Here is a 20,199-nt window from a genome sequence, read left to right on the forward strand (position 1 = left end):
TAGAAATCTCAAGTTCCACCCTAGTTCTGAGGTCATTTGTCCTCAGTGACACACATTCACTGACAACAACGGATATGACTCATTTAAAAGAACGGTCTAAAATGGTAACTAAAGAAAATAATCTTAAAGATGAATATACAAAAGGAGTTTTTATTTCCAGCAACCTATGAATCTCCAAATAAATGAAACAGAAGTAAGCCTTAATGTGAAAGGGGAGGAGTCTCCAGAGGAAGTCAAGGTAGTGAGCCTAATAACTTACCAATCTGTGGAGGCCCATCGGTCCACAGCATGCAGCCCTGTCTTTATGTTCTGTAACATCTCTCCATCTACCTCTGAAGACTGTATAATAACCAAAATCTGGTTGATTATTGAGGATTCTCTAAGAATCAGGCCTATAACAATGCACCAGTCCAGACATCCTGCCTCCATGAAGATGTGCAGCAAATACCTATATACAGAAGCAGAAACACAGTGACTCATGCTAGGAAGAATCTATGGATGAAGAGAAAGGCAGTCATTATCAGGAAAGCAGCCTACATACCCAATTTGCCCAAACACCCTGAGGAGGCATTCTATGCTTCCAAAATGCTGAGAAACTCACCGAAGCTGGACCTGGGATTTGTGAGGCCCTTTACTCGCCAACTCCATGGAGATGTGCTCCAACTCTGACTGGGTTAGACTGAGTGTGGAGAAATTTTCATCCACCATTGTCCAGTCTCCGTCCACCATGGAGCTACTTTCAGTCAAGTCTGTGGCTGAACCAATACTGCATTCATCACCTGATGAAGAATTGTCAAAAGTTACAAAGTAGCTTAATGTATGTTTTCCTTTAATTAAAAATATTCGCTGTCTCTCAGATGTTGCTCCCTTTTTAGGATTTTGAGACCAAAACATTAAATTCACTACTAAAATTCCCATGTTAAATAGTAGAAGATATTAAAAAAAAAATCATCAAGAGAGGTAACCAGGCATTATGTGCCATGGAAAAGAAAAATACACTACTACCTATTAAACAGTCTTGCCCACCTCTGGAAATAACAACAAACCTAGCTATAATTTGTTCAAGTCTTTTTTGGGGGAGGGAGGTGCCACACAGCTTATGGGATTTTAGTTTCCAGGTCTTTGAAGCACTGAGAATACACAGTCCTAACCAATGGACCACCAGAGGATTCCCAATCAAGTCTTTAGATTCAATCACCAATCTACAAGAAATACAGAAACTGTTTAAACCATGAAGATGCAATCAACTAATATCCAGTCACAAGAAAATCCACAGAAGCAAATCTCTTCAATGAATAAATTGCAAGAAGAAAAAAAAAAAGATGGCGAAGGGGAACAAGCACTAAAAATGAAATTTATGAAACATAATCACTGTGTATGAATCTTATTTGGATCTTGATTCAAAGTATTCTTGGGCTTTCCTTGTGGCTCAGCTGGTAAAGAATCCACCTGCAATGCGGGAGACCTGGGGTCGATCCCTGGGGTGGGAAGATCCTCTGGAGAAAGGAAAGGCTACCCACTCCAGTATTCTGACCTGGAGAATCCCATGGACTGTATAGTCCATGGGATTGCAAAGAGTCAGATAAGACTGAATGACTTTCGCTTTCTTTTAAACCACAAAAATATTCTGACATTGTAAAACAGCTGGAATTTGAATACTTACTAGATATTTGATGGTATTAAGGAATTACTGTTAAATTTTTAGAGAGATGTGACATTATTTTTTTTTTTAAAAAGTCCTCTTAGAAATATATACTGAAACATTCGCAAATAAAACATACCATATCTTAGATTTAGCTCAATAATACAGGAAGAAGAAAGTGTTTTATCAACAAATTTATTCATGAGTAGGTAATAACTGAAGTGGGGGTTGGAGGGAAGGTGCCCATTATAGTATTATTTCTCCTTTTACAATATGTTTGAAATGATCTCTTTAAAAAGTTTTCTAAAGAAAAGCAGTGATGCCACTCAGGTCCATTAGGATGCTACTATCAACAAAATCATCAAAGAAGTGTTGGCGAGGATGTGGCAAAACTGGAATTCTTGCCAGTGCTGATAGGAATGTAAAGTGGGGCTGCTGCTACGAGGAAAAAGTTAAAAACAGAATTACCACATGAGCTGACAATCCCCAGAAGAATTGAAAATGGTCTCAAAGAGACTTCCCATATTCACAGTACTCCCCCGTTCTTTGCAGCATAATTCACAATAACCAAAAGGTGGAAGCAATGCAAGTGGCCACTGATGCATGGATAAACAAAATATAGTCTGAAAACACAATAGAATATTGCCAAACCCAAAAAAGGAAGGAAATTCCCATGCATGCTACAACAAGGATGAACTTTGAGAACATTATCTAAGTAGAATAAGCCAAACACAAAAAGACAATTACACAGGGACAGAAAACAGAATGTAGTTGCCTGGAGTTGGGGGAAGGAGAGATAGGGAGTTTTCTTTAATGGGTATAAAGTTTTGCTTTTGCAACATAAAAAAGAGTTTTGCGGGTTGGTTGCCCAAGAATATAAATGAACTATACACTTAAAAATCCTTAAGGTAGTAAATTTTACATGTATTCTACTACAATAAAGGAAGCCATGACTTCTATATGCCTCCCTACACAGCAGCAGCTCAGGTAAGTGATGACATCCTGATAATCAAACACCAGGCAAATGCCTGGCCATTAAAAACCTGCAGAAAATCAGACCAGTTGCTGCTTAAGTTCTTACATAAACCTAAACAACATTAATCACTTTAAAGCTTCTTCAACTTGTAATTCATCTATTACTATAATTGCAGAAGACACACATTTTTTTGGTAAAGGGTCAGACAGTAATAGCTTAGGCTTTGAAGGCTGAGGTGCAAAATTAAGGGTATCATGCAGGAATTTACAAGAGAAAAAAATTTTCCCATAATTTTTTAAAGCTGAAATAAGAAACAGAAAATAATTGGTAACAATTTTTTACAATACAGGTGCACCTATGAGAAGAATGGAATTCTTTACACATGGATAAAGTTTTGTTTACTTGAAGTTCAAAGTTAGTGTTTCTGTATCATCAAAATTGATTACAAAGGTTCATTAGTGTTTAGCTGTAGTGAGGTTTTACCTGTTTCATTTATGTAAAATAAACACGGCAAAGTGTATAATCAAGGTCATTTTGGCCTTGTGCTAGTAACTATTTACCTCTCCAGCAGATACTAATGCTAATTCTCACGGACACATCTTGAAATGAGTGAAGCTCTTTCTGAAATGCTACATACGGCATATAAACTTTCCTTCAAAGAAACTAATGAGGAGCTAGGATTTAAAATGATATCTATCTACCTTTATTAGATAAAGGTGACAGGAAGGCATCTTGCATCTGTGGCCCGTGAGATGAAGCTGTGTCTATTTCTTGATGAGCAGGGCCAATGTTGCTGAACCAGCTCTGACTTCGTTGGACGTTAGAGACGCCAGCATCTATCTCGAGGTTTAAAAATGGGTCAGTTGACTGTGACTTTAACAGCTGCTCTCCCACTGCAAGGTAGGAAACAAAGAAAAAAAAAAGGGAATTAAAGGCGCACACACTGCTATTTCCAATTCAGTTCTTTCAGCTTCTCTTCCCCCACCAACCCCAAATACTAAAAGTTCAAAGCCAATTAATGTCCCTACACAGCATCACTCATCCATGAACCAGGGAAGTTGGACTGGAACAGAATGGACTGACTAGATAATGCCACCCAGGAGTCATCTTCTATTATTGTTTAACTTACCAGAAACTAGGCAAAACCTTATTCATCCTTAAATGATTTTCCTTGGTTTTAAAATGACATGAAACTTCCAAATGCCATAATAAAAAGGTTTCTGATTGAATTTTCATAAGTAATAATAACCTGAACTAAAAAACCTAAAAATTCTTTTTACCAAAATACAGTTCACTTTGCCCTCTCCAAATTTAGAAGATGGCCCAAGCTCTCAAAGACATATTTTTACCATTTCTCTGGAATGAATCCTGTCAGGTAAGTCACAATTTAGCTTATTTTGAGATCTGGGACTAACCAATGCCAAAGTGAAAGTCGCTCAGTTGTGTCCAACTCTTTGCGACCTCATGTACTATACAGTTCATGGAATTCTCCAGGCCACAATACTGGAGTGGGTAGCTGTTCCCTTCTCCAGGAGATTTTCCTGACCCAGGAATTGAACTGGGGTCTCCTGCATTGCAGGAAACTTCCTACAAAAAAAAAAAGTGTGGTAGCTTCTATATTCAGTCATGCTCAACTTGTTGATAATCTGAGAAAACAATTGGTTGGATTTATAAATTAAACTTCAAAGTCATAAGACCTAGAGACACATGATCTAGTTTTATTTACATCCTTAGTCAAATGGTGACTGTTCCAACTGATCTACAAAAAGTCAGCTTTTATCTAAGCTTGGAATGAAAAGACTTCCTTGAATATCAACTAACAGAAAAATGTCTAAACATTTGGAGCAAATACAATACTTGTCTAAATAACACAAAGCCTGTATCACCTGTTCGGTATTTTCCGTTTCTGAAAGGAGAACTGACAGAAGCAGCTGGGGTGATGGGAAGTGGCCAAAGGAAATCTTTGTGGAGCCTCTTCAGGGCCAACACGAAGTTGTCTACTCGGGCAGCACGGGTACGCTCCCTGCACAGCCAACTAATGAGTTCAAAGCCCAACTGGGCTGCAAAGCAGCCGAGATCCTTTAGCCGAACTTCTTCTAAGAGACGCCGAGCGTGTCTCCAGAGCATCATATCAATATACATGTTCTCAGCACAGTCACTGTCTTTGCTCCATCTGTAAGTGGGAACACAAGTGAGCGACAGAACACTCTTCACATACTTCTTATGAAGTAGCACTGAAAATGGTGACAAGGAGGTAGGAGATTTGAGGGAAGAGGAAGATCAAGTATCAGAGCTTCTCCATGCGATAGCACACCTGTTGAGCAATAGCTGGAACACAGAAAGCAGCCTCTTAAACATGTCTGTAAAATAAAAGTACAGAATAGAAAACAAACAGGAGACTGACAAAGCCAAACCAGGAAGAGGATAGTGACTGGATGAAGTAAAGAAAGGAAGCAAATAAATGCTGTATTTGGAAAGAGGGAAGGAGATCAGATCAAGAAGACTAAAGCAGCAAAGTGAAATGTAGTCTCTTAATGTGAGTTATAGACACATAAGAAAAAAACAGATTTTAAAAAATGAATGACTGAATATTGTCTATCATCCCTTACTCCTATGAACTGATGTGTCACCACTGTTTGGTACCAGGGTGAGGGGGGCCTTCAGAGGGCAGTACCGGAGCAGGGCTACCTGCATTCTGAACTTGGCTCTGCCACACAGTTTTGTGACTATAAAGCAAGTTTATTTTTCTGGGCCTCTGTTTTTCACCTGTATAATGTGGATAACAACAGTATATTTACCCATATGGAGCTGTTACTGAAAAACCTATACATGGAAATGTTTGAATTGTGCCTGGCGTGCAGTGAGCACTTAGTATATATTAAACACCACTTGCATTCAGGGTACAGCTGAGTAGCTACTGTTTGCCTGGCACTTGTTTTATAGTCTTTCACGGTTGCATTTAACTTGTTTATGGCGTGTGTCTGTGTGTGTGTTTGCCTGGCAACTGTTTTACAGTCTTTTACAGGTGCATTTAACTTGTTTATGGTGTGTGTGTGTCTGAGTGTGTGTGTTGGGAATGCAGGTGTATTAATGGCTCTGATAAGAAAAAGCTGCAAAACATCACAATACAAATGTTCAGGAAGCTGTCATTCTGTGTCAGGCGCTGTAGTTAAGAATATACACGGAATATAAAGAAAGGACTGGGGAGAGAAAGAAACCAAGAGCCAAGACCACGTAACAACACAGGAAGGAACACAAGGACCTCACAAAATAGGAAAATCTGTTTTACAACGTTCAATATGAGTTCAGAGCTACCCTTCAGGGCATTGTAACCCATCTATGTGTAATGCAGGTTTCAGGCTCCAGGATACACTTTTTTGCCATGAACTGTTTAATGACTTCTCCACTCAAAAGAGTCACAAGAGAGTCCAGTACATGAGGACTAAAATTTTCTTTTTGTCAAAAGGTACACTGGGAAAGAAGGAGAAAACTGTTGACTGTAAGAAGGCTTTTGAATTATTTGCAGATCTATCTTCCTTTTTATTCTGGTCCTCTATTATTAGAGGTAATTTAATGTTAGTCACATTTAGAATGGGCACATCAAGACCTATTCTAGTACAAAGGGCAAAAACTGTACAAAGAATAAAGAAGTGAATTTAGGAGAAAGAAAAAAGGGAAGCCTTTTGGGAATGTAAAAAGGAATTGCAATCGGATCAAATAGTTTTTTCCTAAGATCCAATTTTACAAATACTCTGAAATGCAATGTGTTATAGAATGCCCTAAAAGTAACAGTTCTTCATTCTTTTACCTTTTTCCAGAAGGACCAGATGGCATACTTAGTGTTTTCTGTAAGCTGAATTTACTAGCAGGAACACTGTCAGCTGACTGGGATAAACTGATGCTTCGATTCCTGAAGAACTCAAATCCGCCACCACTTGAACTGGGTTCCTGTGATCACACACAAGGTGCACAGAATGGTTAGAGGAGATGCCACGTGGGTGTGTGGCCGAGCAAAGCTGTGCGATTCTTCACCTAACCTGAGCTGTAGGTGTGGGTGGGGGCGTCTCAGACTCTCCAGAGCCAATGGCTTTCAGAAATCGAATCATGTGTCGACACAGGTCCCACTTGCCTTGTTCCAGGGCTGTGTTGAAAAGAAGGGTGGCATGTTGCCTACTTACTGCTGGAACTTCCATGTTCTAGAAAAACAACCAAGAATTCCTTTTATACTGCAAATGATTTGAGAAGATATGAGTAATTCTCTATCTCCACACTTCCCTAAACCCAGACAAGTAATGCAGATATAGCACTGTAAGGAATAATTTACTAGTAAAATCAAAAGAAGCATTAAAAAGTACCATACAAGAAGAAGTGAGGCAAATATTTCCCTGGTGTAATATAATTTATGATTTCTTTCACTCCCATTAGTGCCAGATATCTTAAACTTTACATACATTCTTTCTTTTCATTTCTCCTACTGACTCTCAAAAGAGGTATATCATTCTCATTTTACACATGAGAAAACTGAGTTAAACAACTTGTTGAAATTATGCATTTAAAACTTTTCAAAAATTGTAATTGCATGGCAATGCAGAGTGTAGAAATAGAAGCACAGGATAAAAAGGTAAATAGTATCTTAGTATTAATATGAAAATTAGTTTGATTCTGAAGTCTTCCTGAATATGTCTCGGAAATCCCCAGAATTCTGTAGACCACACACTGAGAATCCTCTGCCCTCAAGAGTGTTAGAAATCCAAAATGAAAGAAATCTGGTTGCCAAAAACAGGACTGTTAGATGAGAGAGAAATAAAAATATATGTTCTAAACAAAGAAAGAAATAACTTGTTGAAGATCACAAGAAAAGCAGGAGTATAAATTTGTCTTCCTGACTCCAAAAAAGCTCTGGTCTATGTCCTATGACAGAGCTTTCTGAGGATGTGACTTAATAAAAAACTTTGCTTTGGGCAACAGTATATAGTACTGCTACACAATGGGCATCCACAGTGGTTCTTTCACAGATGTAATCTTGCTGCTTGCCCTGGCCATCATGGAGAGGCACCTAACAGGTAAGTTCAACTATAATTATTTAGCTGTCAGTCACAACTTAGGAATCCTGATAAAGTTTCTAATTCCATTGCTTGGGAGATCACTGAAATCTAAGCAGTGACCTAAATTAAACAAACAAACAAAAAACTGCATTTATCTTGTTTCTATGATTATGTGGCCTTTTAAGAATAGCCAGAATCTCAGGGTCACGCACCTTCTGCCACAATATCTCCTCTGACTTCAGTCAGCTGCCATGAAGCAAATAAGCTAACAGGAAAACTGCTTCAGGCAGAAGCTCAAACCAGGTTTATGGTTTATGGTTAGCTTCTTTAAACAATAAAAACAACTCTGCAGTAATTTGAAAGAACTTTCACCTCTCAGCAATTCCATGGTACAAGGAGAGAAATTATTGTGGAGGGCTGAGATAAACCCACTAATATTCAAAATAATTATTTACTAGTATGTTTCTTATATAATATTTTGATAATCTTATGTAATATGTGCATATTATTATGTATAATAATGCATTATATGTATATACATACATGGGCTTCCCTGGTGGCTGAGACAGTAAAGAATCTGCCTGCAATGTGGGAGACCTGGGTTCGATCCCTGAGTTGGGAAGATCCCCTGGAGGAGGGCATGGCAATTCACTCCAGCTTGGGGAATTCCCATGGAGAGAGGAGCTTGGGCTATAGTCCATGGAGTCCACTGATTGACTAAGCACAGTGTATATATCTATATGTATACATAGAAGACATTCCTTTAATATTATTCAAAATAATACTGTAAACTCATTAATTTGTTTTAGGCCTATTTATGGAGAAACAGGATTTAAAAAAAAAACCAACTTTGCAATGCTGCTTTTTAATAGTAATTTTCTGCCATCATATACTAAGATTGAGTTCTTCAAAAGTAAAGATAAAAACTGAACAGAAAACTTGACTCTAATAGTTCTTTTTTTTCTATTTAGTATTTGTTTATTTGGCTGCACCGAGTCTCAGCTGCAGCACGTGGACTCTTTAGCTGCAGCACGCAGGATCCAGATCCCTGAGACAGGGACTGAACCCAGGCCCCCTGCATTGGCACCGAGTCTCAGCTGCAGCACGTGGACTCTTTAGCTGCAGCACGCAGGATCTAGATCCCTGAGACAGGGCCTGAACCCAGGCCCCCTGCACTGGGTGCGTGGAGTCTTAACCACAGGACCACTAGGAAGTGCCTGTACTAGTTCTTTAATCACGATCACAGTGCCAACCAAGGACATTTGCTTTCTTTTTCCTCTAGGTTTATGCTAATTCTTATACATTTACAAGAAGAGAATTGTTACCTGTAAGATAATAAGGTAAGACGCAGCAGTATCTAAATCCTGAGCCATCAAACATTCTTCAAACAAGTCCTTGGGGTTTCCAACAGCTGCAAACAGGTAGTTCCACAGGGCATACTCAGTCTTCCTGGCACAGTGAACAACTGTCTGCAGGAAGAGGGGGAACTCGGTGATAAATTTTGCCACCGTGGGAAGCAGAGGGTCGGGAATGGGCTCCCGTGAGGTAGCTTCTTCTTCCAGCACTTCATGGAGCATGAGCTCCAGCACGTGGGGAAAGTAAGGCAGCGCGGCACAGGACTGGGCTAAGAGCAGAGCTTGCTCCCCGAGGTTCCTCACCAGCAGCTGACGCAAAATGTGATGGAGGTAGATCTGAGAGGTTCTCTCCACGACACAGAAAGGGAAGAGCACCTCCAGCTGTTCCCTAGCACTGTTCCGAGAATACAGAGAATCGTAGAGCAGAGTGTCATTGACAGCACCAAGGACCAATGCATCTTCAAACAGAACAGCCAGGGGGTAGATATTTATGTGAAAAGGTAGCATGATCCGCTGGGACAAGAAGGAATGGGGCTTGCGGTGATCCCTGGGGAAAAGAGGGAGCCAGACTTTCATCCCGGCACCACCACAGCTCAGCCAGAGGGCCTCCAACAGGTGACGCTTCTGTTTATTTGCGCGACACGTGGTCCAGACATTTTCAACAGACTGGGCTAGTACAACAGGAGGACAGAATGGCAACTGGAGAAGAAGAGACTGAAATCAGTTCTTTTCCCATTTAATTTGTAGATGAAGTTTTCCTAGGTACTAGTTTCTCAAGTCTTTCAAAATGATAGTATAAATTCTGGGGAGAATTAGAGGAATCTGTTTAAAGTTAATAATACTGCCCTGCCTTTCAAAGTGAGTGTACTGAAATCTAAAAACAAAACAACCCCCCTCCCCCAAGGAACTTCACCAATTTATCCCGTTTTTCCATTAGAATTATTCCAAACAATAACACCTAACCAGTAACGTCTGGCATACAGAACACTTTATTATCATTTTAGGGTCTCATTCTCCACTTTTCACAGTCTTGCATCCAAAGGCTTACAACTAATTTTATATACTTTCTCAGTATCCAAATCACAAGACAATACTCTGCTCTTAAATTCTTTTATTCCCTCATCCTTCTCCCAGACATTCTTTACATTTTAAGTGACTCGCATTTAACTCACAAGTTTCCTTTGGTTAGGGTTGCTGTCCTTCTCTCGGATCTGAGGGCCGGACCTGTCCCTCTGCATCATGATGAGCTGTCCTGCCAGATTTAGCATAATGCTCTCTGCATCACGAGCCTGAAAGGAAAATAATTGGATTCACATGAATTAACAGGTATATTTTCAGCATTTCCCCCGCCAAGGCATAATGCTTACAGGTTAAACAAACAATACTGAGTGTGTATTATGGTCAGTCATTCTGTTAGACTCTGTTGGAGTCAAGGAGCTGTCTGGCTCCAGTAGTACAAGCTTAACACAATGCAATTAATAATTAATTAGTGAAAAAGTGAATTCAAATTGATGGCAGAGTTGAATTACCCTGAAAAAACTAAGAGACTTCCAGAAATTCATAAATGTGAGACATTGCTTCAGTGACCTGGTTGGCATAGCTAGAGAAGGCTTAAGGATGAAGTGGGACTTGAAGGGTGAGGATGACATACATGGGTGGGAGAAAAACATTTGGTATTTTAGTTGAAGAATGAAATATAAATGACACAAGAAGATAAAATAGTTCTACTGGGAAAATGAGAACAATCTGGCTAGATTAGGGATATTACGAGAAAAAATACTGATGGTAATAGACCTTCAAGGAGGGCTTGGAAAGTCAAGTAAAAATATATCAGGAAATAAGCCACTACTTATGGTCCTTGAATAAAAGAGCTATTAAAAATTCTGAGTTATTCAGGATGGATGACTAAGCAGAGGAAGATATCATCGGTGGTGACTTCAGAAATGAAGTAAATAGTCTGCATTTTATTAAGGAAAATTTCAACCAAACCCTAAAGTAGAAAACCTAGGACTCCCAGCTTTAAGTTTGAGGAGCACTGCTTTAAAGTTTATTTTCAGCTATCAAGTCATTTTCATTTGTAAAGAGGAAGAACATTTTGACTAAACAAACCAAAAGCTTACTTGTAGTCTAGACATGAAGGGTAAAAAAACAAAGCTGAGTCAAAGATGATTTCAGAGTGCTGAATCTAGGTGAGGTGCTAGAGAAGTTGTGGTCTTCATGGACAGAAGTTAGAAGGAGATAATAACTTAGGAAAGGGAATCTGAAGAGTTTCCTTTCAGTTTAGTTCAGTCGCTCAGTCCTGTCCGACTCTTTGCGACCCCATGAATCGCAGCATGCCATGCCTCCCTGTCCATCACCAACTCCCGGAGTTTACTCAGACTCATGCCCATAGAGTCGGTGATGCCATCCAGCCATCTCATCCTCTGTTGTCCCCTTCTCCTCCTGCCCTCAATCTTTCCCAGCATCAGGGTCTTTTCAAATGAGTCAGCTCTTCACATCAGGTGGCCAAAGTATTGGAGTTTCAGCTTCAACATCAGTCCTTCCAATGAACACCCAGGACTGATCTCCTTTAGGATGGACTGGTTGGATCTCCTTGCAGTTCAAGGGACTCTCAAAAGTCTTCTCCAACACCACAGTTCAAAAGCATCAATTCTTCAGTGCTCAGCCTTATAGTCCAACTCTCACATCCATACATGACCACTGGAAAAACCATAGCCTTGACTAGACGGACCTTTGTTGACAAAGTAATGTCTCTGCTTTTTTAATATGCTATCTAGGTTGGTCATAACTTTCCTTCCAAAGAGCAAGCGTCTTTTAATTTCATGGCTGCAGTCACCATCCACAGTGATTCTGGAGCCCAGAAAAATAAAGTCAGCTGCTGTTTCCCCATCTATTTGCCATGAAGTGATTCATTCTTTCATCAAGAGGCTCTTTAGTTCTTCTTCACTTTCTGCTGTAAGGGTGGTGTCATCTGCATATCTGAGGTTATTGATATTTCTCCCGGCAATCTTGATTCCAGCTTGTACTTCCTCCAGCCCAGCATTTCTCATGATGTACTCTGCATGTAAGTTCACTGCCCATTAAATTAGAAAGAATCTTAAGACTTCCAGATAAAAATGTGAGAGATGACTAAACTGGAGATGAATACCAGAATCGTTGAACTATAATGGTAAGGCTGGTAAACTGAAGGAAACAGATAAATTTTCTGAAGCAAAGTACATGGGAGCAACAGAGCAGAGGGCCACTGGCTAAGCTTTTGAAGGCAAGAAGAGAAACAAAGCATGATGCCACTAACCAAAGAAGGAAAGAGTTTTAGGAAGGAAAGGATGATTATTAAGATGACATGGATTGTGTCCTAGCTTTGACTCCTGCTGGCTGGATGAATTTAAGCTCCAATATCATTGTGGGTTCAGTCAGGAAAACAACCATCACCCTATGTATTACTTGAAAAAATAATCAGATATATGAAATGCTCATTTGTACCACTCTAAGAAACAAGAGATTGTGTGTAAAGAAATGGCAAAAGGGTGCTGAATACTCATGGCCTTGGTCACTCATTTTTGCTCTATATCATCCAGGTAGGTAATAAGCATGCTAATTTAAAAAGCAGGAATTTGAAAAATTACTCCCACAAAAATCTGTAAGCAACTGTCACAAAGCTCAAGAATTTTACTTGGAAATGAGTCTTCCATTCCCAATTTAGCACATAAACTAAAAATTTGAACATCTGTCCATAACATATGAGAAACAATAAATAACTTAAGAGTCAGGAGAAGGAAAAATGGAATTGAAAATCTGTGTGAGAATTATAAGAAATAGAGAGGAGAGGAAACCCAACATGCAATCCCAAGAATCAAACAGTATACTGTTCGGAGACTGGCATAGGGCTTCCCTGGTAGCTCAGATGGTAAGAATCTGTCTGCAATGCAGGAGACCCAGGTTCAATCCCTGGGTTGGGAAGATTACCTAGAGAAGCGAATAGCAATCCACTCCAGCATTCTTGCCTGGAGAATTCCATGGACAGAGGAGCCTGATGAGCTACAGTCCTGGGGTCATGAAGAGTCAGACATGACTGAGTGACTAACAGACACACTCCATACTCCCACAGTGAGAACTCCTCAAATACTTCCAAAGACCCGAAGAACATTCACTGCAGTTCTCTAAAATATGTTAATGTTCATAATGACCACTTTTAAGTTTTCAGATAGTAAATTCACCACTGTATTTTATACTATTTCATTAAAAAACAAACAAAAAACAAACAGGGCTTCCCTGGTGACTCAGTGGTAAAAACTTTGCTTGCTAATGCAAGACATGGGTTCGATCTCTGGTCTGGGAAGATCCCAGATGCCCCACACAGCAACCGAGCATGTGCTCTAGAACCTCGGAGCTGCATCTACTGAAGCCCACACACCCTAGAGCCAGTGCTCTGCAACAAGAGAAGCCATCGCACTGAGGAGCCTGTGCACCACAATTAGAGTAGTCCCCGCTTGCCACAGCTAGAGAAAAAGTCTGCTCAGCAATGAACAACCAGCACAGAAAAAAAACCCCCACAAAATTCTCTATTTTTCCCTTCAGCTCTATCCACGCAGTCAACATTTTTTACTGATAATATCACAGTACATAAGGACAGGTGACCATTACAGCCCTCTCAAGCAACTCTGATGAATTTTTCAGAAACTGAGTGTAACATAAAAGCTGGGACTATGTATCCTCAAGACCCTAAATCTGAAGGAACCCAACAAACCATCTCTTACCCTAAAAAATCCCTGGTAGGTAATTCTCATTGGAGCTTCAGAGACAAGGAGCTTACCTGTTTCCTGAGGGAGGCCATCTTACTGTTGAACAGGTCTCACTGCTGGTTATTATTATTGTTAAATCAAGACTTGCTTTGCTTTTTAAACCTTGGCCTTCTCTCTGTGCAAGATGTAATCTATTTCCTCTTACCTTTCAACTTCTTATTCTGCTCTTTGCAAAGTTAAGTATCTCCTCTTTGTAAAAGGGCCTCTTAATTAAAATGGGGCACCCAGCGTTATTCATCTTCTGACTGCCTACTCTATCTAGAATATTCAAGAAGCTTTTTTCTTTAATATGACTTCAAACGTGATGAAAAGTACATAAAACATACACCACCCTATCTTATTCTCATTATTCAGATTGACAATTACCAAGGTTTGTTTCACCTATCCCTTTTCTCTTTTTATTAATACTTATTTTGCCAACATATTTAGGATATCATGCCACTTTACTCCTATACATTTAATAGGCATCTCTCAAATATATGGACATTTGATTATATAATTACAATGCTAACATCACATCTAAATTTAATAAAATTTAGAACTATTTCTCAGTGTCATCTCTCAGTCAACATCGCTAATTGTTTTAACAGTGTCTTTTTGTAGCCTATTTGAATTAAGATACAAATGACCTTATGCATTGCATTTTGTTGTCATAGCTCTAAAGTCTTATTTAGAAGACTCTTCTTTTTTCCCTCCACATTAATGACTTGCAGTTTTCCTATAGAATGTTATTAAACTAAACCTCTATCCCTGTATTTTCGATGAATAGAAGATGACTCAAGAAGCTTGATTCAGTTCAGGCTCAATGCTTTCGGCAGTAATTCCTCATGTGAACCTCAGGCTGCATCACCCCAGGAAGCATGCATGGTTCTCCTACTTTTAGTGCTGCTAAGATTGACTAATAAGGCTTAGGCATGACAACTTGATAGGCTTAGGCATGACAACTTCATTGTGAAGTTCCCATCAACCTTTCATTGGTTTCAACTGAATCCACTCATTTTTTCAAAGGCTGCAAAACTCATTCTTAATTCTCAAATTCCTTCCGTATCTTTTAGCTAGAGACCTTCTGTAAAACATTCCTTTTTTTTATTAACTAGGACTATCTGGTTACATGAAATATGAGTTTGCAGAGAAAATGGAACCTGTATTTTAAAGGCACTCAGTGGAAGTGCCTTAATAGGAAGTTTTAAAAAGACTAGAAAGACAGGGATGACAAGTAAATCCACACAGAACTTTTCTCTGAAGATGGGTTCCACATTGACATGAAGTTTGGAAACATAAGTTATGCAACCTGGTCCTGGTGGCAATGCTACCTACACAATTACTTTAATCAGAAACTATGGGGGTATGCCTTCTCTTTGCTCATAATTAACTAATCATGGAGTCTTCTATATGTCATATTCCCTCTACTTCTTTCTATCTTCTTTTCACTACCAAGTCTGGACCACAAATACCATTCACCTAGATCATTGCAATGGCATCTTAGCTGCTCTCCCTTCATCCAGTATTGTCCAACTCTGGTTCATTTTCCTCCTTTGTAATGTTTTCTCTAATATTACACAGCTTATATCTAATAATTTCCAGCTTAAAACACTTTAGACTTTAAGACAAAGTCCATAGTATCAATAAGACTCTCATACTCTATGTTCCAGTCACTGTGAAATTTCTTCTAATTCCCTGAATGTGTCATGTTCTCTCTTATCTACAGGCCTTTGAACTGTTCCCTCTGACTGAAATTCCTCTTTACTTAGATAACTACCACTTGTTCTTCAGGTTTCAATTTAAATGATAGAGAAACCACATGTGATTGCTTAGACTACTCCAGGCTTTCGTTACACACGGTATAAGTTTTATACACAGTATAACGTTATAACACAGTATCACTTTCTGGTATACACAGTAACCTGTATTACTTTTTGGTATACACATCACATTTGTAATTAATTATCTATGTAATTATTTCTTTCCAGTATTAGCAAAAACCATGTTTGTTTAGTTGGCACTGTAACCCAGCATCTTCATACAAGGCAAATTCTAGATATTTAGTATGTATTTTCTGAACAAATGAATAGTTCCTAATATCAAATTAAAACACAAAGAACCGAAAACTGTAAAGAGCTCTGATAACAGAATGGTACCTGCTGTGGCATTTTCAAGGTGATTCCATTCTCTGTACTCACTGATGTCAGAGTGACAGATACCACTAGGAAAGGGTGAGGAATGTAGCGTGACATGGATACTTCCTGAAGAACCTGAATACCAGCAGTATTTGGACTGTAAAAGAGAAAGAAACCATATACCTCAACAATTCTAATGAGGTTTTTTTTCCCTCCCCATTTCTACTACAAATAGTATGACAGTTTATGTTTATAGGGGCCCCAAATACTTTCTACCTACCATTTCTACCTCCCCAAGTATCCTTTAAACAGCAGACTGACAAGGCTGTGGCACCCAAGAACACAAATGGGAGATAAGGGGAGGGGAAAAAAGAGAGTAAGACATAGAAAGAAAAAAGAAATTGGGAAGAATGCTACAGGAATAGCTTAGTCAGCTGAGACGTAGTTGGCTGAGGAAGGAAATGGGTTCTATCTAAGGTGATCTGTTAATTTTTATCTTTATAAAAGATATCCTCAATTACTAAGCTACTTCAGCAAACACGCACTTCATAGCTTTTTTATAAAAAGAAACAAAAGTCATCTGAGAGCAAAATAAAACTCAAGAAGTGTGGCCTAAATGCTGCAAGTGGCCAGAAGCAAAGAAGAACATAGCAACACACACAAACAGCAAGACGACGGTCGGTTTTTCCTTTTCCAGACTTCAGCCATCTAGGCCAGTGGAAATGTACAAGAGTCTGCTAAGGCCATGCTTCCCAAGCCCCTGAAGCTGTAGAAACACTATAAATTTCCCCAAGTTTCTAGAGCGCTAGGATAATTAGTAACAACCTGTTATCAAGATGTGTAAAAAAAAAAAAAATTAATATTTAAAATTTTACTCCATCTCAAACTAGCTTTTTTTCCAAATGATTCCAGTAAGATTAGCTGAAAAAATTGGTAAAGCTTTATATTTTATTTCTTTTGGTAGCTAAAAGATAACTACCATATGAAGATCACTAATTAAAATTCCTTGCTTTATGAAGCTCCTAAAACAAAGGAAACCAAATATAAAATTAGAGTAACTGTTTTGAGAAATAAAACTATAGAGGAAGCATGATAAATAAGAGCAAAAAAATGACTCTGTATATTTTATATACTTACCCATCAGATTTTCTTTCAATACCATAAAGGCATATTGAACAGTCTGCTCTAAAAACTATTACCATGTCCCGGAAGACACTAAGCAGTAATGTTTCTGCTTGTGTTTTGGTGACATGAGCAAAAGCATTGTCCAGATTTGAGGTTCGCAAATACACTCTGAGCTGTAGAAAATAAAAATAAAGACAACTGTAAAAAGAAGATACCTACCATGGATGACTAAATACTTTAGACATACTGTTTTTTAATCTACTTTTTTGCAAGTAAAAGGAGCTAAAGACTAATTTGAGCATTCATAATAAATGGATATTTCTATTTTGACAAAGTAGGCTCATTCTACAAATAACTAAAAGATGAGTGATCAAAACTGTGATGTATTATTATGAGATATGCCTTTTAGACCTGCACATTTAGACATGACATCAGGAGGTGTAGTTTCTCAAAATATAAATATATCAATCAATCAATATATCTCTAAGGACAGACATTCTTATAAACTTTTCAATTTTTAACTATTTTTTATTGGTTACAAACTTTATAGAGAATGGCTAAAATCATTAGAAAAAGTAATCATGGGAGTCCTGATTATTCCTTTAATTTTTTTTTTTTAAACAGTAACTTGAAATGAAAATCCTATTAACTAAAAATGTGGAATTTTTGATTAAAAGGAAAATGTCTCATGCATTTCCAGTCGGTTATTTTTATACAGATTAAACAATGCTTGTGAGAGGAGGAGCTAAGATGGCGGAGGAATAGGACGGGGAGACCACTTTCTCCCCCACAAATTCATCTAAAGAGCATCTGAACGCTGAGTAAACTTCACAAACAACTTCTGATCACTAGCAGAGGACAGCAGGCGCCCAGAAAAGCAGCCCATCATCTTCGAAAGGAGGTAGGACAAAATATACAAGACAAAAAGAGAGACAAAAGAGCTAGGGACGGAGACCCGTCCAGGGAAGGGAGTCATAATAGAGGAAGTTTCCAAACACCAGGAAACCCTCTCACTGGCGGGTCTGGGGGAAGTTTTTGAATCTTGGAGGGCAACCTAACTGGGAGGAAAAATAAATAAAACCCACAGATTACAAGCCTAAAAGCAACTCCCAGCAGAAAAGTATCCCCAGACACCCCCATCTGCCACCAGCAAGTGCGGAACAGAGAGGAGTGGGCGGCATTGCTTAGGGTAAGGACCAGGCCTGAATGCCCTGAGGGTAATCGGAGGGAGCTAATATGAGATAGCAACTTAAACTGTGGGGTAGCAAGAGAGAGAGAGAAAATTAACCGGCCGTAACACACTGCCAGCCCGTTCAAGAACAAAGGAAAAACTGAGTGATCCCAGAGAAGAGCTAGCTGGCGGCGGATGGGCAGGAGGCAGAGGGGAGGGAAAGGGTCAAACTCAGTCCCAGAGACAGCAGACCCTACCAAACTACAAACAGGTTTCCAGTTTCTAACCAAAGACTTCCTGAGATTCTGAATGGTTGACATCCGCCGGGAGGGTCGCAGCTAGAGACCAGCTCCTGAGAACAGACACAAGGCGCACGCACTAGACTGGCGCGCGCGGAAACTGAGGCTGGGACCGCGGAGGGGATAAGGCATACCGCACCCAGGGAGAGTGTGCTCCTCAAGCTCCTGGCTGCCTGAGCTGCTCGGACGAGGAAGGCACAAAACGCAGGCCCAACCGAGGCCGTGCTTTTGTGGAATACCCAAAAACTGGAACTGCATGCAACGCAGGGCCCGCTCCGTATAGAGCACCCTGGAGCCTAAGCAGTGTAGACGGGGGAAGCACACACGCCCACCGCGAGCGGGGGCAAACTCGGTGTGGCCGGAACACTGCGAGTGCTCCCCACACACGCCAGTGACATTTGTCTGCAGCGCCCCTCCCTCCCCGCAGCACAACTGAGCAAGCGAACCTAAGCAAGAGACCACCTCTGCCCGCTTGTGTCAGGGCGGAAATTAGACACTGAAGAGACTGGCAAACAGAAGCCAAATAAACAAAGGGAACCGCTTCAGAAGTGACAGGTGACAGTGACAGATTAAACTCCCTGTAGCTAACACCAACTACACCAGAAAGGGCCTATAGATATTGAGAAGTTTAAGCTGGAACAAGGAGCTATCTGAAACTGAACTGAACCCACACTGCCCACAACAGCTCCAGAGAAATTCCTAGATATATTTTGACTTTTTTTAATTAAAAAAAAATTTTTTTTAATTTTTTCTCTTTTATTTTCTTTTAAAATTTCCTATTACTCCTCTATTACTCCTTAACTTTCATTTTCATATATTTTCACTATTTTTTTAATTAAAAAAATTTTTGTTTCTTTTTTTATCTTTTTCTCTTATTTTCTTCTAAAGTCCTCTATTACTCCTTAAATTTCTTTTTTCTTTTTTCCATTTATTTTTATTAGTTGGAGGCTAATTACATTACAATATTGTAGTGGTTTTTGCCATACATTGACATGAATCAGCCACGGATTTACATGTATTCCCCATCCCGATCCCCCCTCCCACCTCCCTCTCCACCCGATCCCTCTGGGTCTTCCCAGTGCACCAGCCCTGAGCACTTGTCTCATGCATCCAACCTGGGCTGGTGATCTGTTTCACCGTTGATAATATACATGCTCATTTTCATTTCACTATAACCTTGCAAAAAAAAAAAAAGAGGTCCTATTTTTAAATCAAACTTCATATATATTTCTTAAATTTTTTGTGTTTTTGTTTTTAATATTGTATTTTTAAGAGTCTAACCTCTACCCTATATTTTTAATCTTTGCTTTTCAGTATTTGATATCAATTTTGGACATTTAAGAATCCAATGTTCAGTACCCATTTTTATTCAGGAGTGTGTTGATTACTCTCTCCCACTTTTGACTCTCCATTTTCTCCCTCAGATCACCTCTATTTTCTCCCTCCCCCTTCACTTCCCAATCCAATTCTGTGAATCTCAGTGGGTGTCTGGGCTTCGGAGAACACTTAAAGAACAGGGAACTGTGTAGATCTGTCTCTCTCCTCTTGAGTCCCCCTTTTTCTCCTCCTATTCATCTCTATCTCCCTCCTCCCTCTCCTCTTCTTCATTTAACTCTGTGAACCTCTCTGGGTGTCCCTCACGGTACAGAATCTTTTCATCATTAACC

At 39.4% G+C, this 20,199-nt stretch overlaps 1 protein-coding gene across 4 annotated transcripts in view; it reads right to left on the minus strand.

The window, feature by feature from the left end:
- The window catches only part of RIC1 (RIC1 homolog, RAB6A GEF complex partner 1), a 144,682-nt gene that overhangs the window by 5,524 nt on the left and 118,959 nt on the right, over window positions 1-20,199 (minus strand). For all 4 annotated transcript variants that reach the window (XM_065908324.1, XM_065908325.1, XM_065908323.1 and 1 more), the window contains exons 16-25: window positions 17,075-17,235; window positions 15,959-16,094; window positions 10,191-10,307; window positions 8,989-9,717; window positions 6,656-6,814; window positions 6,427-6,566; window positions 4,505-4,791; window positions 3,320-3,511; window positions 602-779; window positions 260-448 (exon numbers count right to left, since the gene is read on the minus strand). In XM_065908324.1, the coding sequence (XP_065764396.1) occupies window positions 260-448; window positions 602-779; window positions 3,320-3,511; window positions 4,505-4,791; window positions 6,427-6,566; window positions 6,656-6,814; window positions 8,989-9,717; window positions 10,191-10,307; window positions 15,959-16,094; window positions 17,075-17,235 (2,288 nt within the window). The remainder of the gene's footprint in view (window positions 1-259; window positions 449-601; window positions 780-3,319; window positions 3,512-4,504; window positions 4,792-6,426; window positions 6,567-6,655; window positions 6,815-8,988; window positions 9,718-10,190; window positions 10,308-15,958; window positions 16,095-17,074; window positions 17,236-20,199) is intronic.

This window comes from Muntiacus reevesi, chromosome 17, assembly GCF_963930625.1.
Source record: "Muntiacus reevesi chromosome 17, mMunRee1.1, whole genome shotgun sequence".
In the NCBI taxonomy this organism is placed as follows: Eukaryota; Metazoa; Chordata; class Mammalia; order Artiodactyla; family Cervidae; genus Muntiacus; species Muntiacus reevesi.